This window comes from Podarcis pityusensis (genome assembly GCF_964106645.2).
Source record: "Podarcis pityusensis genome assembly, chromosome: 13".
Taxonomy (NCBI): domain Eukaryota; kingdom Metazoa; phylum Chordata; class Lepidosauria; order Squamata; family Lacertidae; genus Podarcis; species Podarcis pityusensis.
Genome location: NC_138038.1, coordinates 32046963 through 32067596, shown reverse-complemented (window position 1 = coordinate 32067596; position 20634 = coordinate 32046963). Strand labels below are relative to the sequence as shown.

At 43.8% G+C, this 20634-nt stretch overlaps 1 protein-coding gene and 1 long non-coding RNA gene across 2 annotated transcripts; one reads left to right on the top strand and one right to left on the bottom strand.

Annotated features, from left to right (window-relative positions):
- Window positions 1–873: 873 nt before the first annotated feature.
- Window positions 874–16999, bottom strand: LOC308461299 (serine protease 27-like). The gene is made up of 6 exons (XM_080978092.1): window positions 16751–16999; window positions 15555–15581; window positions 7185–7350; window positions 5633–5910; window positions 3997–4178; window positions 874–2355 (listed from the first exon to the last, which is right to left on the bottom strand). The coding sequence occupies exons 1-6, from the start codon at window positions 16827–16829 to the stop codon at window positions 2071–2073; spliced, it is 1017 nt and encodes a 338-aa protein (XP_080834218.1). The 5' UTR covers window positions 16830–16999; the 3' UTR covers window positions 874–2070.
- Window positions 9437–11475, top strand: LOC308461799. Its single transcript, XR_013978970.1, has 2 exons — window positions 9437–10019; window positions 11063–11475. It is a non-coding gene; the product is annotated as an uncharacterized lncRNA (long non-coding RNA).
- Window positions 17000–20634: the final 3635 nt, after the last annotated feature.

Sequence of the window (20634 nt, the reverse complement as noted above, 5' to 3'; positions counted from 1 at the left end):
CGCCTCAGTGGGCCTCGCAGAGGGGGAAGAGGCGGCCCCATCTGCGGAGTGGAGCAAAAGGTAAGTGTGGCTAAGCCCTAACACTTTTTCTAACTCAGTGGTGGGAGAAATTAAAGCATGGGACAAGCGGAAAACCTCTTAGATACTGAAATAACGCAAGTGTGGACAAGTCCTAGAGTAACAACTTTTCAAAATGTGCCAAAATCATTCTGAGCACAAGGGGGCGTTGTAAACCAGTTTATCTGATTAAGAAGCCATTCTCGGATCATCAGCTGATCTTCCTGAGAGCACTGGGCTGCATTGTGGAATTCCTTGAGTCTCCTCCAATTAATGAAAATGACTGTAGACTCTGTTCCGATTAGTTCAGCTTGGCTCAGCGTAGAGAAGAGAAAGGAGTTTATCTTGCAAGTAAGGACATCCTTTCATAAGATAAGGTCCTGGCTGAGTTCCTCTCTTTTGCATTCTCAAACCTACCACCCTCCAGATTCCTAAACTGCCTTGTTTTGTGTTTAATTGTTTTTATTAAAGATTTCCTTGGGTTCCAAAAGTACATACAGCACCTCTGCATTCTGTTCACAGAGTCCTTTGTGCAGATTAGTTATATTTGATGTGAGACACTAATGTCATAGACAGTCTAACTTGCCTTGTTCTGTTGCATCCTGAACCTGTCTGGGGCAGAATGTTGCCTTGCACACTCTCCCCCATTGCATCTCAGGTCCTTCTGGATAAACAGGGCTCAAATCTCCCCGCTTCTTATTCATTCATATAAATATGAATGAATTGGCATAAGGGACAATTGGGGGAACTGGAGAAGAAGCATAGGGTTAACCACAATGCTGGGGTGTCTGTTGTGTGGAAACATATCAGTTGCTATTATCATCATCATTGGCTTTTATTTGTACATCTCATTGGCTTTTTACAGTTGTATTTTCAACAATTAATAAACATACATTTTTTCTAAAAGGAAGATGACACTTTCAGGAGTCCTTTTATAGACTCAGGCACGGCTGTTGTTGTGTAACAAGAAGTGAAGAGTCATCCCTGCTCCATCACTCCTCATTCCTTTTTGGCTTCGTTGCAGGTCCCATGTAGGCGAGTGTATTTTCCAGTCCTCTTACAAATTTGCAAACCTGTTTAGTGGCTCAAAGCTCATTTAAGGGCTCAAATCTCCCTGCTTCTTATTCATTCATAGCTATGCCTGCATGGATTGACATAAGGGACATCACTGGAGGAGCTGGAGAAGAAGCATAGGATTAATCACAATGCTGGGGTGTCTGTTGTGTGGAAATGTATCACTTGCTATCATCATCATCATTGACGACTACTACTACTACTAATAATAATAATAATACATAATGTATTCCCATACAAACAGACACCAAAGCTTCGTGTTCATTTGTGCTGCCCAAAAGCTTATTTTAGGGTGCAAACCCTTCCCTTTTTTCCTATTTTCATGACTATAGTGGCAAGGGGGAAATGGAGTAGATTTATTTTATTATAAAATTTATATCCAGCCCTTCAGTCTAGATCTGTAGAACTCTCCCGGCAGTTTTAATCAGGGCTCTTTTTTCCCCAGACAGAACTCAGTTTTGGCACCTCTCAGGTGGGCGCCATTATAAGAGAACAAGGGAGGTGTTCATGGTGAATTCCAGCACCTCTTTTTCTAGAAAAATATCATTGAGTATAATGCTAAAATAGGTGTTGTGTAGCTTTTACATGTTTCCCATCTCAGAGCTTATCAACACTTCCTTTTGTCCCAGTTTCCTCCTAGGTAAAGCCACTCTTTAGTACTTAATTGGAGCAAACAGCAATTCATGTTTAACCCAAATTGCCATTTGTTCTGATCTATCGTTAAAAGAGCGGGTTTTGCATGGGAAAGGAGTAGGGCAGATGGTTTTAATTATTTAGATAAATCAATACCAGGCTGCAATATTAAGTGCGTCCTCTTAAGAACAGGTACTGAATGGGGGTGAGTGAGCATCCTTACGGGCTTGCCTTTGGGCCCAGGCAATGCAATGTTTAAGTGGGAGAATATAATATGATATTAAGTGCAGTGTGGAACCTCCATTTTTAATTGCACCTCCAGCTGATAGTGGAACAGCAGTGCCTCAGCAGGGCAAAAGGGCCCAGGAGAAGGAGAGTTAAGAGGAGAGCAGGGTTGACACTTGAGAGACGGGCACCACCACTGGAGGGGGTGTTCTTTTCCATGGTGCGTTGAATCCAGTCCATGTAGGAGGTGACCCGGGTATGGACTCCAGGACGGTTGGGCTGCGAACAACCCAACCCAAAGCTCACCACTCCAGCCAGGAACCAAGTGTCATTCAGCTTGCAGGACAGAGGCCCCCCAGAGTCACCCTGGAAGGAGAAAGTCATTAGGAAATGGGGACACTCAAGTGAAGAAAATCGAGCATTCAAATATGTTAAGCCAGGGCTGCACATATGAGGAGCCTTATGAGGAATGGTTGAAGGAGCTGAGTATGTTTAGCCTGGGGAAGAGGAGACCGAGAGAAGATATGATAGCCATTTTCAAATATCTAAAGGGCTGCCACATGGAAGAGGGAGCAAGCTTCTTTTCTCCTGCTCTGGAGGATGGGACTCAAACCAATAGCTTCAAGTTACAAGAATGGAAATTCCTATTAGACAGCAGGAAAAGAACTTTCTGACAGTAAGAGCTGTTTGACAGTGGAACGGTCTCCCTCTGGGAGGTTGTGGACTCCTTCCTTGGAGGTTTCTAAGTAGAGATTGGATGGGCATCTGTCATGGATGCTTCAGTTGAGACTTCTGCATTGCAGGAGGTGGAACTTGATGACCCTTGAGGTCTCTTCCGACTCTACAGTTCTAACTACATTTTTAACCTGAGGTGAAGGACAAGACGACACCTTGTGCCCATTCCATTACAGAAACCAACTGGACTTGCAGTTGAATCTTGCTTCAACATTAGTGACAGGATATCATCCTCCACAGCACCTGAGGGTAACCCCTCACTGTCAAATGGATGGCACGTTGACCAGCACTTGAGCTGCGCAGTTAACAGATCCTTACCTCATGTTTATGCCAAACTTATTTCTCTGTAACCAATAAAAAGTTGTGGCATTCATTTATCTCAACATCTGGCTTTTGGCTGTTGGCTACTTGTCCCCTCCCTACTTTACTGTATTGCTTGGGCCTGCAAGGGCAGCACAGAAAACCTACTGCTTCTTAATTACTGTAAGGGGAGCAGCTCCAGCCTGTCTTGCAGCTTAGTAATGAAAACCTACCACAACAAAGATGGGTGAGCGCACACTAATCCTAAAAAATGAAAAGGAGGGGTGGAAATTATTAATAATGGTGTCATTTGAAGCATAAAAGCCAATGTGTTGCAGTGGAGCTAGTGTGCTGGGATTTATCTAGGGCAACTCAAGTTCAAAGATCTGCTCAGCATTGCATTACCTGGCTGACCCTGGGCAAGTTGCCTCCCTCTCCTCCCTCCCCTGAACTGACAGGTGTCTTGTGCAGATGAAACTGACAAAGGGGGCAAGGCCTGCATGAACTTTCTGGAAGAAGGGATTGGCTACACATGTAATAAATGGGATTTAAAAGAAGAAAGAAATGCAATGTCAGCTCAGCCTGGCCAGAAATAAGAGTATTCCAACTGCCATCAAGTTGCCTGTCTGAAAGAAGAACTGGGCAGCCCTGTCCTCTTGGCCTTAACATTGTCTTCCTGCTCTCTTCCCAGATCTGATAGAGTTCCCCTCCACCCTCCCCATCTCTTCTTCCTTGTGTGTTAAGTCTTTTGGGTTCTAATCCTGAGAGCGGGGACTGTCCTACTACTTGGCTAAAGGATGAGGTCTCAATTCTTTAAATAAATAAGGACTGGCTTAATGAGGGGTGATCTGAGAGCAAACATAACACATACTAACAGCATTCTTTTACACACAAACCCACCCACCCCACCATCAAAATACACAAATATAGGATCTTCTGCCCTTGATCCATTGCCTGTTCCACAAATCTTACCTGGCAGGAGTCCTTCTTTCCTTCTGGGTACCCAGCACAGATCATGTCATCATAGATGAGCTTGTAGCCCTTTGGCACAGTGTCAGTATCAGAACTGGAGTCATTGTGGTACATTTGGTCACACTTGTCAACGTCTAGGATTGGCACCTCCAGCTCCTGCAGAATCCGAGTGAGGAAGGGGGCTGGTAGGAGAAAAGTGAGATTTTGGGCATATACTCAACAGTACTTCCAGATTACCTATGTTGCTGACGTCCTTCCTTACCTGATTTGGAGCACAGCTCTGTCCAGCTGATCACCCTTGGATACAATCCAAGTGAGACATCACTTCTCCAAGGAGTTCTTAAATGATTCAGTACATATAAGAGTTTGACCAGAAGGACTCCCTGAACCCCAAGGTGGGGAATATTGTTCCCCACAAGGGCCACATTCCCTCTGAGGCCACCTCCAAGATGGTGAGTGGGAACACATGCAAAAGTGGGCAGAGGGTTCAAAGCTGAATTTTCCCTTTGTACAACAGGCTAGCTTCTTCAAACTGACCCATCCCTCTCTATCCTCCACTCAGGCAAGTAAGAAGCATTAACAAAGTCTGAGAACATATTCCAGCTAGGCAATAACACTCAAGGAAGGTGTAATGCAGGGCAGGTGAAGGCTGTGGCTCCAGAGGGCATGTGGCTGGGGAGGGTCCTGAGAGCCAGACAGAGATACCTGGGCTGGATCTACACTGGCCTGTTTAATGTTATTCCCCCCTATTAGAACAATATTAGATTTGTTGTTCTAGGGCATCCTTGTTAATTAAAATGTTCAAGGGCATCCTTGTTAATTAAAATGTTTCTTCCCTTTTCGGGGGGTCAAATGCAAGTAATACCCGTCCACACTATTTTCTAAAACACTGTTTCTTTCCTTGCTGCTGGTTGCTCTGCTCCACCCTCTGATATAGCAGCATAAAACGATTAAAGAGTAAGCAATAAAAAAGACAAGGCAATACAATGGTACCTCAGGTTACATACACTTCAGGTTACATACGCTTCAGGTTACAGACTCCGCTAACCCAGAAATAGTGCTTCAGGTTAAGAACTTTGCTTCAGGATGAGAACAGAAATCGTGCTCCGGTGGCACGGCAGCAGTGGGAGGCCCCATTAGCTAAAGTGGTGCTTCAGGTTAAGAACAGTTTCAGGTTAAGAACAGACCTCCGGAACAAATTAAGTACTTAACCTGAGGTACCACTGTAATGCATTATGAATGTAAAAAGTAGGACGTCATGTGTCCATCTACGTTATCAAAACAATTCCTTAACATTAAAAACTGTGAGTGTATATCTGACCCTGGAGGACATTTGTCACCTGTACATGAGATTCCCTATATGTGAAATCGTCCCTCCCCCTTACAAAAAGCCATTTGTCAATATCCAATGGCCAAAAGGAATAGGTGTCCTGGCCCCTAGTTCCACCTTCTTGGTTATGATTTTACAATTGAGACTATTACATTTTGTTTATCCAGTTTCCTATTTCAAAACTAGTTCCTAACACATCCTGCACTCCCTGCTCTGTTCCATCCCATAATCCTCCACCACCAGCCAACCCCCGAAGCAACACCATCTCCTATAAATACACCCCGGAATGAGCAGATTCATGCTTACCTTCTGGGTAGAGGTCACCCCAGCCAGTGACCCAGCATGACATCCCCACAGGGAAAGCATCAGGGTCTGAAGCATTGGGCAGGCAGATGGGCAAAATGGTCCGAGAGAAATTCACCGGCTCCTCCAGCCGTACCAGTGCAATGTCAGCGCTGAGCCCATCTCCAGCATAATACGGGTGCACTATGATCTGGCTGACATGAGCAGGGACCATGGTGTGTGCTGGTTTGGGGAGCTCATATTCTCCCAGGTGAATTCGGTACCGAAATGGATTCAGCGACCTGTGGTGGGAGTCAAGAAAAATCAGTGCCATCTGCAGGGAGAAGGCCTGAGCTTGATGCCTTCCTCAGTTAAGAGGTTACTTAGTTAAGCCTTTGGAAAGGCACTACTGTTCGTCCTAATCCATCTCACATGTGGTTGTGAGGCTAGGATGGATTAATAATAGTAAAACACTTTATATGCTGAAAAACATTTATGCCTGATTGATCCCAGTCAAGTTGACTCAGAACTAAGTCCCAATGATTTCAGTGAGATTTACTTGCAAATAAATGTGAAAATGGAACAATTGCTTATTTGTTTGTTTATATATTGCCCACCCTGCACCCTATGGTCTCAGGGTAGGTCACAACATTAAAACACAATATTATAAACAGTTTGAAACAACTTACAATCACAAAAATAAGGTGGATCCTTATGATATATGGTCCTTATGAGTATGGTAATTCAGCAGTCAAAGGTGTATTAAATGAGTGCACGTTTTTGAAGTATTTGAAGAGTACTTAGCTTTTATAAAAGCGCTTCACATATATTCTCCCAGTAATGCTTAAAACAACCCTTTGAGGTAGACAAGAGGCCAAGGCTGAGGGAATCACTAGCTTATCCATCAAGTTCTTAGCTAAATTAATATTTGGACTGCTTGGCTTAGCAGCTGCTTGAACCACTACACCACAACATATAAAGCATAAGCCTAAAAACCATTTAAACACCAAACAATCAAGGAAAAGTTGATCCGGTTTGGCAGCATGGTAGAGATAACTCTGTACTTTGTTGACGTACTATATAACAACAATTTGCACTTGATACTGTTTACTGACTCAGTAATTAACATCAGTGTTGCACTGCCACCTCTTTTTTGCTGCCCATAGAAACCAGCATTTTTTTCAAGATACGACTACTGGCACCTCAATTCTTTTTTTACTGAGCACTGATTAAAAGAGATCCTCATAACCAATCCCAGAAACTGTTTCTTATCAGAAACCATATTTCTGGTTTACAAAAGATTGCAGGTTGGATCCAGCTTTGGTCTTGCCTAGAGTAAAGCCATTCAAATCAATGGGACATAAGAAAGTAAGTTCTACTGGTTTCAGTTTGAAAATCCCAGTTTACAAATTATTATGCCATTTTGGTATTTGGCAACATGCGGTTGGGCCACTGACCCTGACCCTGATTCTGTCTCTCCTTCCACCTAGTACTGCATTGGGGTCACTTTAAACGCAGGCTGAATCAAATTACTCCCCCATCCCTTCGTAGAAGACAAAAGACATTTTCTGCTCACCCTTCAAAACAATGAGCAGCTGTCACCACCCACTGGGGTGAGATGAGGCTTCCACCACACACATGTAGCCTGTTTTCTCGTATGCTGACCTGCCATGGCCATTCACCTTCCTCAGCCTTCTGCCCCCCAACGATCCGAGGGGAGTGTACTATGGGTCGGCCACAGGCTGCAGAAAAGCAGATGGAAGAGCAGAGGTATGGTTAATGAACCCCGCCAGGTAAGTGTGTTCACTGCCACTCCATATCACATGCAAGCCACACAATGTTGCCTTGAAATATTATTGTCATCTTTCAAGCAGCGTTGGGGAACCTCCAGGACATGGGAATAGCACAGGTCCCCCACAAACACCCACCTGCCCCACACCTTTACCTTGACTGTGGGACAGGTAAGGATGCTGCTACCAAAGAGCAAGTGGCAATTTTAAGTGAGCTCCTGGTTGTTTCTTTGCAAATGGGGCTCCCTGTTGGTGCCTTTAATTTTTAAAGGGTAGGTCTGCAGCAAGGCTTCTTCTGTTGTTGGATGCATTAAACCCCCACTCACACATACACACAAGAAGATCAGATGTTTCTGGGCAACTGCAAACCAACCAAATTAAAGGGGGGCATTGCCAATTGGCACAGAATTCTTAATCCCCAATCAGTGATGGCATCAGGGCAGGAAGTCTGGGCAAGCAGCCCAGTCCCACTTCACTATGTCAAGACTAACCCCCTGGACTTTGGAGCAGAAGCTCAGCCCCACCCCAAAGCAGGTGAGGTCTCTGATCACAGTGGGGCTGGCTTACCACTTTTTGATGTAACCGAAGTCATACACATTACCATCTAAAGAGGGGCCCCCGCACAAGACCTTTAAGTCCACAGTCTAAAAATTTGCTAACTGTACCGGTGCCATTGATGAGAGGATGATAAGATAGAATGCATTTTTCACATATATATTTTTTCCTAAATTTATTCAGTATAACTTTGCAGACCTCCAATTCATTTTCACTCCAGATAATGAAACACTGTTGGCAAAGCCAAATCAATCATAATGTGCATATAGCAGAACGATTAGGCAGATATGAGTAGTAATATCTGCAATTAGATATGAGTAGTGATATCTGTAATTAGATAGATATTGGATGAGCGGAAAGAGGAACAGCTGGAGGAAGAGTGCAAGGAAGAGGGAGGGAGAAAGCTAGACAAACAGAGAGGAAAATGAATGTGTGTGCATGGGAAAGAATGGGGAAATTAATGAACGGGAAGAATTTTATATACAGATGGAAAATGTAGAAGTATGACTATGAGGTAAAGGTAAAGGACCCCAGGATGGTTAAGTCCATTCAAAGGCGACTATGGGGTGCGGCACTTATCTTGCTTCAGGCCGAGGGAGCTAGCATTTGTCCGCAGACAGCTTTCTGGGTCATGTGGCCAACATGACTAAACTGCTTCTGGCACAACAGAAGACCGTGACGGAAACCAGAGCACATAGAAAAGCCATTTACCTTCCTGCCAGAGTGGTACCTATTTATCTACTTGCACTGGCATGCTTTTGAACTGCTAGGTTAGCAGGAGCTGGGACAGAGCAATGGGAGCTCACCCCATTGCAAGGATTCGAACCACTAACCTTCTTATTGGCAAGCCCAAGAGGCTCAGTGGTTTAGACCACAGTGCCACCCGCATCCCATGTGTATGCGTGATAGACAGATGGATGGATTGGAGACGGAATAAATGATGCACACGAAAACATTTTTAAACGTTGCCTCTCTGCACCAGGTAGGAACCACATAGTAATGTAGACAGATGTTTTTAGTCACTGTTCCATAGCTATGGAATTCTCTTCTGCTGGGGACTCACCATAACCATAACCATGTTGGTTTCTGCTTTCCTTCACTGTGCAGCGAAAGGGCTTGTCACGAGACAGGTGTTTACATTCCACAGTCTGTACTGTTGGAGTTTCTCACGGGAAAGGGAGGCTGGATGTGACGTACACTGGTTTCCTGTTTTTCACTGTGTGATTCTCTCCGAGCTGTTGAGGAGAGAGGATGCATTTTTCTGCTCCGGCAGAGGCAAGATGTCTTTCTGTAATATACCAGCTTTGAACTGTAAATAAAGCAATATAGAGTATGCAGCACGTACTCCTCATCCTTCCGCTGGGCACGAGACTCTGCTTTAAATCAACACGTGGTTATGGGCTCCAGAAGTCAAATCGGAGTGCCGGCAAAGGATCGGAATGCAGAGGGACAGATCGGAACAGAATCTGCTCTGCGCGTAAAAGTGATTGATGAGGTATGTGCTACTGCTCCGGGCAGCCTGCCAGCTTCTAGTTAATGGCTTTATGGCTGGACTTTGAACTTTCAAAGCCGTTTTGCCGGGAATAGGCAAAAGGCTCCCAGGCACAAGTTACTATGCTGGGGAAATCGAAAGTAACTTTTAAGTGCGCTTTTGGAATAAAGCAGCTGCAGCAGTGACGCAGCAAGATTTAAAGCAGCATATATGACGCTGAAGGCTAATGCCAGAGTCATGATGGCCCTTCAGGATGCTTGTGGGATTCCTAAGCTCAACAAGAAAAATTACGCGGACTGGGTTCTGTATGCAGAGGCAATTCTGCGGAAAGAGGGTTTGTTTGAGGTGATTACAGAAACCCCCCCAGCTCCAGTTACAGATGCATGGGAAGCTAAGGATTCCAAAGCAAGGGGAACTCTTACATTGATAGTATCCCCAGAAGAGCTCTGTCTATTGCGTGATAAGACCTCAGCCAGAGAAATTTGGGACGCTTTGAGAGAAGCTCACTTAAGGACAGAAGCTGGATCCACTATGTTTTACTTTAACAAGCTGCATAATATGGCTCTTGCTGAAGGTGGAGATGTGCGTTTACATCTGATGGAGATGCAAAATCTGAGACATGAGCTGCAACAGAGAGGACTCAACTTTCCAGAGGCTGTGTATTCTTTCATGATACTACAATCTTTGGGTTCAGGTTGGGAGTCTGTTGCAACCCAGATTGCTGTGCAGCCAACCGCTCAGCTAACAGTGGACTATGTAACTGCCGTGATTTTAAATGAAGCAGATCGCCGGGGTGCTAGCTGCATGGGCAAGGGGGAGTCTTCACAGACGTCATCCCATAGTGCAGTGGAACCACCAGATGGCGCCAAAGCTTTGAAGGCAGTGAAATGCTACTCGTGTGGACGTCTAGGCCATATGAAGAGGGAATGCAGATATCCCAGGGCCAAGACAGAGCAGCGCAGCGATAGCTCATCGCGCGGAAAAGGCCGAGGCAAAGGCAAAGGTCCGGTGTCTAAGACAACGCAGCACAAGGCTATGGTTTCACGCTTCACTCCAAAGGTTGCAGAGGTCCAGAAGACGTCTAGATCTTTCTTCGTTGTTGATTCAGCGGCGACCCACCACATGTGCAACGATAAGAGACTGTTTGTGTCTTTTACACCGCAGGAAGGTGCGATTCACCAGGCGGATGACCACACTATTCCCAGTAAAGGCTACGGAACTGTTGTTCTTCACAGTTTGGACTTATCGATACAGAATGTGCTTTACGTGCCAGACGCCAAACATAATCTGCTCAGCGTTGGACAGCTAAATGAGCGGAACATTGACGTATCCTTCAAGAACAAGAAGTGCATCATCACAAAGAAAAATGATTATGTATTGCATGCTGAATATGTTGATCGTTTGTTTGTTTTGTATTATGATGATGTTGAAAAGGATGACACTTGTTGCATTGCAGGTTCTAACAAAAGTTTGCATGCAGAATGTATTCATGATTTTCACCGAAAATTTGGTCATTTGCATTTTGAGGCAGTATCTAAAATGCCTGCCTTGGTTGAAGGTATGACTATTAAACCCTGCAGGTACCACATGAAGTGCAAAGCATGCGCAGCAAACAAGGTGAAAATGGCTGCGAAAGGTAAGGTGTCTAGTAGGCAAGCTACGGAACCATACCAGGTTGTTCATGCTGATTTAGTTGGACCACTAGCGCCCTCTTTGGGTGGAAATAGGTACTTCATGGTTCTCATTGATGCATTTTCCAGATATATTTTTGTGTACAATCTCAAGCAGAAATCAGAGGCTTTTCCTAGGTTCAAGGAATTCTGTGCTTGGTTGGAAAATGTGCATGGTAAGAAGATAAAGACTCTTTTCACTGATCGCGGGGGGGAATTCACTTCTCAGCAGTTTGAAGCTTTTCTGACTGAGAAAGGAATTCAACACGATTTGTCTAGTCCTCGCTCGCCATGGCAGAATGGACTTGCGGAACGGGCAAATCAGACATTGCTTCAAGGGTTAAAAACCTTGCTGCATGATGCCAATCTTCCAGAGAGTTATTGGGCCGAATCTCTCTCGTGTTTTGTTTACAGTTACAATCGCAGGTTATCTTCAGCGATTGGTTGTACCCCCTATGAGAAGATGTTTGGCAAGAAGCCATACATCAAACACATGAAAATTTTTGGTTCTGACATGTGGGTTCGCTCACCACAAAACTCCAAGTTAGACAAGCGTGGATTGCATGGTATCTTTCTAGGTTATCAGAAAGGGTCTTACAGAATAATGATGACTGACTCTAAGACAATTAAGCTCACGAGAAGTGTTGAGTACAATGCAAAGTGGGGGGAGAATGTGGGAATTTTCCAATGTTATCCTGATGACGGTGATGAGACTGAGGATAGTCAAAAGCAACCACAACAACCCACTGATGAAAGTTCTGAGTCTGAATCTGAAACTGAATCGGGTGATTCAGGGGATTTCAAGAGTGCGAAAGCCTCTATGCGACCCTCTGAAAGCTCTGATCAAGAATTGGAGGAACCATTGTTCACAGTAGGTCGTTTTTCTCCTAAGAAGGAAGAGGAGAGTGTTGAAGACTTAAGACTAATTCGTAGGTCACAGAGAGCCACAAAAGGCAGACCGCCAAAGAGATTTGCTGATGAGTTTGCTACGATAGCAGTAACAGCTGTTAAAAGCTCCAAGAAGGTATTTGAACCTTCAAGTTTCCAAGACATCCAGGGTTTGGATTCAAAGGAAGCTGAGCCATGGTTAAATGCCATGAAGGCTGAGCTTGATTCCTTAGAAAGGAGCAAAACATGGGAGCTAGTTCCAGTAGTTCCAGGAATGAAACTGCTTGGAAGCAAATGGGTCTTCAAAGCGAAGACAGATCAAAATGGCAAGATAGTCAGACACAAAGCCAGATTGGTAGCCAGAGGTTTTGCACAGGTACCAGGTGAAGACTATCACGAGACCTATTCACCCACAGTGAGATATGAAAGCATTAGGCTTATGCTCAAGCTAGCTGCAGAGGGAAATCTACACATTAGTCACCATGATATTAACACAGCTTTTCTGTACGGATCTCTGGATGAATCACTTTATATGCTTCCACCTGATGGCGTACAGGTAAAACAGGGATTTGTTTGTGCTCTGAAGAAATCCCTTTATGGTCTCAAACAAAGTGCACGGTGTTGGCACACAAAACTCACTGAAGTATTGTTTTCTCTAGGTTTTCAGCAAGGGAAAGCTGATCCATGTGTATTTGTCAAAGAGGAGGGGCAAAAGAAACTGTACTGTTTGTTTTATGTTGATGATTTATTATTCTTTTGGAAAGATGTCGCAATGTACAATAATGCCCTAGCTCAACTGAAAGAGCACTTTGACATGAAAGATCTTGGTGAGGTAAACAACTACCTATCTCTGGAAATAGAGAGAGATCAAGATGGTAACATTCTAGTACACCAGTCACGGAAAATTGCTGATGTGTTAAGCAAACTAAATCTGATGGATGCTAACCCTGTAGACACACCGATGACAACAGGTTATCAGGTAGATGACACTGAAGAAGCATTTTCTGACACTACACTGTACAGAAGTGTGCTAGGCAAGCTAAACTTCATTGCCAGATGTTCAAGACCAGACATTGCTGTTAGCTGTAATTTGCTAAGCAGACAAGTCAACAATCCTAGTGTCAAGGATTGGAAAGCTCTGAAACGCATAGCGCGGTATTTGAAAGGCACTATGCATTACAGACTGAGATTTAACAATCAGAAGTCTGGTGGTCTTGAGATATTTGCAGATGCAAGTTTTGGAAGTGACACTACAGACAGGAAAAGTACGTCTGGAGTTTGCTACATGTACAATCAAGGTCTGTTTGATTGGTCATGCAAGAAGCAAACAACAGTTAGTTTAAGTACTTGTGAAGCCGAACTGAATGCACTGTCTTATTCACTTAAGGATTGTGAATGGTTAGTACAATTGTGCAAAGATATGAAAATTCCTGTCAAATGTCCAATCCAGGTTTACCAGGACAACAAAGCATGTTTGGCTTTGCTGAAGTCTGAAGGTTGTAAGCAAAGCACAAAGCACTTGCAATTAAAGTTGCAGCATGCTAGGGAATGTATTCAGAAGGGACTCGTAACGGTGTCCTATATGCCAGGTAATGAAATTCCTGCTGATGTATTGTCCAAGATTGTATCAAGGGATCAACACTGTACCTATGTGCAGAAGTTGGGTTTGTACTGATATTGTACGAACACGCTGCCCAGTGATGTTCACAGAAAGGGGGAGGATGTTGGTTTCTGCTTTCCTTCACTGTGCAGCGAAAGGGCTTGTCACGAGACAGGTGTTTACATTCCACAGTCTGTACTGTTGGAGTTTCTCACGGGAAAGGGAGGCTGGATGTGACGTACACTGGTTTCCTGTTTTTCACTGTGTGATTCTCTCCGAGCTGTTGAGGAGAGAGGATGCATTTTTCTGCTCCGGCAGAGGCAAGATGTCTTTCTGTAATATACCAGCTTTGAACTGTAAATAAAGCAATATAGAGTATGCAGCACGTACTCCTCATCCTTCCGCTGGGCACGAGACTCTGCTTTAAATCAACAAACCAGAGCCCAAGCATCCTCCAGAAGTTGTTTTAATAAGGCAATTTTGTCTGATTGTTTGGAATCCTCTTCCGCTGGGGACTCAATGTAAACAGAGCCCAAGCATCATACGGAAGGTGTTTTAATAAGGCAATTTTGTCTGGTGGTTTGGTACAAGTTTTTCATGTCTTAAATTTTTACACATGTTGGCACCTGTCCAAAGTCTAAAGGGCAGGGTGGTTTCTGACTGCAAGTAACTAATGCAAAACAAATTATGCAAAACACAAAACAAAATCATGGCTGTTGTGGGAAGAGAGAGAGAGAGAGAGATGCAGAAGGTATGTGGGCGAATAGGTGTAGATTGAATCGTTTGATGTAGGTGTGTGGTAAATATTAGGTCACACACAGTGTCAGATATGTAAATAAGGGGATTTCATAGGAAAATACGGGTGATGAGGAGTTCATGGGGAAAACATATTGTACTTCTCCCAATAGGTATTATGTGCTCTCAAACATGTTCACTTAATGCACCCATAAGCTACACAACATCCACACACAGCCCCTCCTGATTCCCACACACAGCCCGTCCTGATTCCTCTTCTGTTTATGGGAGGAGTGTGTGTGTGTGTGTGTGTGTGTGAGAGAGAGAGAGAGAGAGAGAGAGAGAGAGAGAGAGAGAGAGGCAGGCTCCATGGAGGAAAACCAATTGTATGTGGGTGGTGAGGAACCCAGAGCAGAGTTTCAACCTGTCTTCTTATGCATGTGTTTCCTTCCCATTGTTCTGTAGAATGAAGCACATGAAACTATGCTAACTGGTGGAGCTGGTATGCTAGTTGCCATTGACTGTACCCACCATAATCTTCCCTTTTAAAAAGGAGAGAGAGAGAGAGAGAGAGAATTAAGGAGGAGACTCAGGTAGTTAGGAATATCCCTGTTGATACTAGATAAAGTTTTCCAGAACTCTTCATCAGGCAAGAGTCATTACACAAAGCAGGGAAGGAGTTGAGAGGGAAAGAAGAATAAAACCAGTGCTTTTTTCCAGGGGGTACTCAAGGGTACACAGTACTGGCACCTCTTTTTTTTGTTGTTGTTAAAATGTGTGGCACTTACTGTAACAACTTCATAGTGAGTACTTGCACCTATTTTTCTAGGGGAAAAGCACTGAATAAAGCATTATATTAAATATGTTTATATGCTATATTTTGTTTATAATTTATTCTTCTTTTGATGTAACCTGCCCCACCACCTTAAATGAAGTGTGTCTGTGTGCCGAGAGAAAGAGATCTGTACACATGTTTTACAGACTACAGAAAGGCAAGTCCTTGCCCCAAGGAGCTTACAATATATAATTCAACAGAGGGAAAACAGAAGAAGGCAAAGGAACTAGAGCCAAAGTTCAATAGCGATAAACCGTGTGACAGTTTTAAGTTGTACATCACTTGCTATGTGCCCCTTAACTTTTCTATCCCCTCTCAACCCAAGCCAGTTATCATCCTATTATTAGGTCTGACTATTATTTTCCAGGTGTGTTTTCTCACCTTTTTGAGCTGCAGTGTTTTCAGCACCTGTAAAAAGAAGAAGAAAATATGCAGTCAGAAGAGCAGAGACTATGGGCTTAAGAAGACAGAGTGCTCAAACAGTCAGGCTTTGCATTGACTCACCAAGCACATTTCTATAATGAGCACATGGGAATGCCAAACCTAGCCAGTGGAGAAATTGTTGCTGTGTCTGGAGCATAGCATGTCCAGGCTAATAAAAGCTACAGAGGAGTGCCTAAATGAGATTTCTTGTTCAGCACTGCAATGGATCTGTTTCTAAGGTGCGATAACCAGCAACTTCAATCTCCGCAGCATTCCATTACAGAAATGCGAGCAGAAAGGTAACCCAAAACTCCCCCAGGACCTGAGAGGTACAAACTGTTTCTGTCCAGCTGAATGTTTGTTACCAGAATATCATATGATAGAAGGAAAATCCAAAATGTTGTGCATTTAATGGCTATGAGGGAGAACATCAAGATCCCTCCTGATTCCAAACTCTAGGGTACACCCATTTGTGTGCGCACACACACACACACACCTCCCAGATTTAGGATTGCTCCCTGTATTCTGGTTGGGGTCCTGGTTTGAAAACTACATGGCAGACAGAAATCATACAGATGAAATCTTCTGTGTCATGGTGCTTCCTTACCTGAAGAAAAGCTACACCTGTTGAACTTTTGCCAGCTGTGTAGTAGATAAAAAGGCACAGTAGCCCCAAAAGGATAATGTGTTTTAAACAGTTTTTCGTAATGAATTTTACTTCCACCCTCCCTGGGATCATATAGTGAAAGGCAAGGAAGAAATCGAATTAATAATATTAATGATAACAACAATAATACTTAGAACCGAGAATATAATTTAGACTTTTCAGCTCCCAGGCTGCCCTGGTCTAATCCACTGGGGGTGGGGGGAATCCTCACCTAACCCCATCTTCAGATAGAACCCAGGAGTCCAATCTCCTAGGTCCTTTCTTGTGACTCATTGTCCTCTTAAAACATCCTTGCTCCCCAATCACTCCACCTCCCCATTAGACTCTCTCTCACACACACATTCCCCTCCCATAGAACCCAGGCTTTTTCCTTCCAAAGGCAGGAACTGAAGGTCCAGGCAAGCAGGCAATCTTCTTCAGGCAAAAGACCAAGGAGTCTTCCCACCTGTGACATGTACAAACACATCCCTCCCGGGCCACCACTCACCTCTCAGCAGCAGAAGCAGCAGCAGAAGCTGGGAGCAGCAAAGACTCCGCATGGTCCAGGAGCAGTTGCCCTGGGTCATCTAGTTCTGATACCAACCAGAAAAGGGAGAGCAGAAAAAAGTGTGCTGGGCTGGGATGCTGAGGCCACGTGCCCCTTTGACAGGACTGGTACACAGGAGAGAGAAAAGGAGCAGCCTCTTGGCATCCCAGGTACCAGGGAAGCTGCCAAAGAGGTGAACCTGACCTGTTAGGTATTGTCCTCCACACTCCACCCACAGCTACTCAGTAGGGCCAGCCCAGCTGCCTACTCAGCAGGAAGACAAGCTATCTTAACCACAGCAATCCCCGTATCCATCTCTCTGGAAGTGGAGAAGAAGCAGGTGGATTTCAAGAAATCTGAAAACGTGTGTATAGGATTGTAAGAAGCAAGGAGAACTGGATTCCCTTCTGCTTACAGTTGCACATGGGACAGAAAAATTCCACTCGTGCAGTTTGTCATTAAGGGTGTGTGAGAGAGACAGAAAGAAATCTGCACATGAAATTTCCCCTTCAAGAAATACACAGACTTAATTTGTTTCCAAGCACAATTCTAAGTACTCAGCTTGAAAAGCCCTTCTCTGGCTTGGGAACCGGGTACCTGCAGGAGCTTATGTTATGTTGCGTCATTTTAACACATTTTATTAATTTCTTTCCAAGTTGATATCAAAGATTACAGGAAAATAAAATAAACAATAGTATCGTTCATTATAAAGAAACATTCATGCTTATGTGAAAACTACTTTTTTTAAAAAAAAATTATTAGTTTTCAATTACAATAATAGCTTCATTATCACAATGGCAAATTATAATACAATTCCTAATACAAATCATTCAAATACCGCCAAATTATATAATTTAGGTGCCCCCTTCCCCCGTATGCTAGAATTGATGGTTTAATTATTTACTTTGTTCCTGTGTTCCAAAATCTTATTGATTTCCATTACATTCCTGTCATAATAGTAATCCCTTATACAACAGCTGCAATAGTTAAGTGAAAACTACTTTTAATATGATAAAATCCATTCTAGTTATGCAACCCCTAAGTTTACATTCTATGACCTTTTAAATGTGATGGGGGGGGCTAAAGAATTTTTGTTTTATTATGTATTTTTTGTTCTTATTTTATAATTGTATGTTGAGGTTTTTGGGTGAAGGGTAGTATACATATTTTAATAATAATAATAATAATAATAATAATAATAATACAGTGGTACCTCGGGTTACAGACGCTTCAGGTTACAGAAGCTTCAGGTTACAGACTCCACTAACCCAGAAATAGTACCTCGGGTTAAAAACTTTGCTTCAGGATGAGAACAGAAATCGCGCAGCGGCAGTGCAGCGGCAGCGGGAGGCCCCATTAGCTAAAGTGGCACCTCAGGTTAAGAACAGTTTCAGGTTAAGAATGGACCTCCAGAACAAATTAAGTTCTTAACCCGAGGTGCCATAATAATAATAATAATAATAGTAGTAGTAATAATAATTCAAAATTAGACATCAAATAAACCTACAGCAGTGTCCGAAATTGTAGAAACTTTTAGAGAAAGTTGTATTTCTAAGGTTTGATAGCTTTTAACATCAGTCTATTTTGAATAATGCCATAAAATTATACATTATTAGAAAGATAATTTAATGCTGAATATAATGCAGCAAACTGTGTTGAATAGCCCTCTAGCAGATCCAACCGCTTATCAACAATTAATAATGTGGCGGACTCACCCCACTAACTGCCCCCTATTAAATATAATGCACACCAATTCTCTGTACACCAATGGGATACAAAGTTTTACAAATTTGTGTGAGGGAAAACTTTGTGATTCGAGTCTCAGGCAGAAAATGATCAAACAAACAAGCAAAGTTGTATTAAACAAAATAAGTTTGTGAAACAAAGTGGGTCAGGAAATGTGTTCTTTCAGGTAGAGGTTAACTTATTTACTTTAACTAGCTATAAGATGTCTCAGGCTTAAACACAGTGTTGCTCAAAATCAGTTTCTGTTACATAGTTATGGCAGTTAAATACTTTTAACACCATACAGCTTTCTTCACAAGAGGTAGCCTGTATTCCCACAGGTTCTACCTGTCTGGCTTCAGTCACAGCCCTCCCAGAACACTCCTGTCTATATATCTTTCACAGACCCTCAACACGGTCTCCTTATCCAAGCTGTGAGGCTCTGTCCTCTTGCTAAGGATAGTCTCCTCTCAGTATGGATGCTTAACTCGGGACCGGTTCTCCCTCAGTCAGATCCTACCCTACTCCCTATCTCTCCTCTTAAATCAAGCCCTAGCTAGCCAATTCCCTTAGAAACTGCTCCTTTTATACTCTCTCCCAAAATGCTGTTGCTCCCCACCTCTGTGGCAAGCTGACTTTATAAGCAATCAGAGAGAGATGTTCCATTCCTCTGGTGGAGTCTCTGAGGGACTGCATCACCAGACTCTGGTCCGGCTCTGCTGTCCGCCACAAGCCCTGACCTGAATCCAAAAGAAAATTTGTGAGGCAAACAAGAATATTGTGATATATTGACATATCACCATGTTTAAGTAAAGGTAAAGGGACCCCTGGCCATTAGGTCCAGTCGTGACCGACTCTGGGGTTGCGGCGCTCATCTCGCTTTATTGGCCGAGGGAGCCGGTGTACAGCTTCCGGGTCATGTGGCCAGCATGACTAAGCCGCTTCTGGCAAACCAGAGCAGTGCCAGAAACGCCGTTTACCTTCCCGCCGGAGCGGTACCTATTTATCTACTTGCACTTTGATGTACTTTCGAACAGCTAGGTTGGCAGGAGCTGGGACTGAGCAATGGGAGCTCACCCCGTCGCGGGGATTCGAACCGCTGACCTTCTGATCGGCAAGTCCTAGGCTCAGTGGTTTAGTCCACAGTGCCACCCGCGTCCCTTGTTTAGCTGGTGATATATTGTGATACTGAAAACCAGTTATTGCCCAGCCCTACTCAGAGCAGACCTGTTGAATGGAATGAGTAAATGATGGCTAATCTACTGCATATTACCCAGATATCTACCTGTAGCTCCAAATCTATTTTCTGCCCACCTCTGCTCTAGAATTTGAATCTTGGCTGCTGGGTCACAGGTTCTAGGCCTTGGTCTGTCTCTCGTTTAGGCCAAAAAAGGTCAGTCACTGTGCATCAAAATCAAATGGCTAGATTCTTTAGCTCCACAACAATTCTTTTTTCTTCTTCTTAAGATTGCAGTTCCTCCAGTTTGTCCTACAGTGAAAACTCAGCTTCCTCTGGGCTTATAGTCCACACCCCAGCCCCCATTTTCCTCCCACGGGAGCAAGAGAGAACCCGGACACTGGAAAAGCCGGTTTCCCTGGAATTCCTCTGGTAAACAGCAGTGTAACTGAGATGTTTGTATCCCTGCTGCCAGCCACGCACTGTAAGGCATGTGAGTCACCACTCAGCACGCTTCCGGAAACACTTGACATACATTTGCACAAAAACGTGACCATTGTCTAAGAGAGGAGCATTAAACAATCAGTTTTGTTGTTTCCATTGATGTAAAAATTGAGGTTTGGCTTTTGTCGCCCAACTCTCCATGGGACTCTCGAGTCCGCTAAGTCCATGATTGGTCAGCGAAGAATGGACGGAGACAGGATCCAGTGGAAAGCAAGGCAGATATTTATTCTTCTGTTGCAACAGAGATCCCTTCCCTCCTTCCAAGGAGGGAAAGAACTAGAACAAAAGTGTGCAGGAACCTCTAAAGGCTTTTGACATTGTGCAGCCTCCTTAGCCAAAGACCACCCCAAAATCATCATACATACGTCATAGGAGGTAGTCTACAGCAGAAATCCTGTCTGCCAGGATACCTGATAATGGTCGCTGATTGCATTACCTA

What these genes read in the sequence shown, in the direction of transcription:
- LOC308461299 (XM_080978092.1), bottom strand. Translation starts at nt 16,829, where the DNA reads ATGACCCAGGGCAACTGCTCCTGGACCATGCGGAGTCTTTGCTGCTCC. An exon ending in GCTGCTTCTGCTGCTGAGAG is followed by an intron (nt 15,582 to 16,750) that starts GTGAGTGGTGGC and finishes TTCTTTTTACAG; the next exon opens with GTGCTGAAAACACTGCAGCT. An exon ending in GCTGCTCATTGTTTTGAAGG is followed by an intron (nt 5,911 to 7,184) that starts GTGAGCAGAAAA and finishes CTCCCACCACAG; the next exon opens with GTCGCTGAATCCATTTCGGT.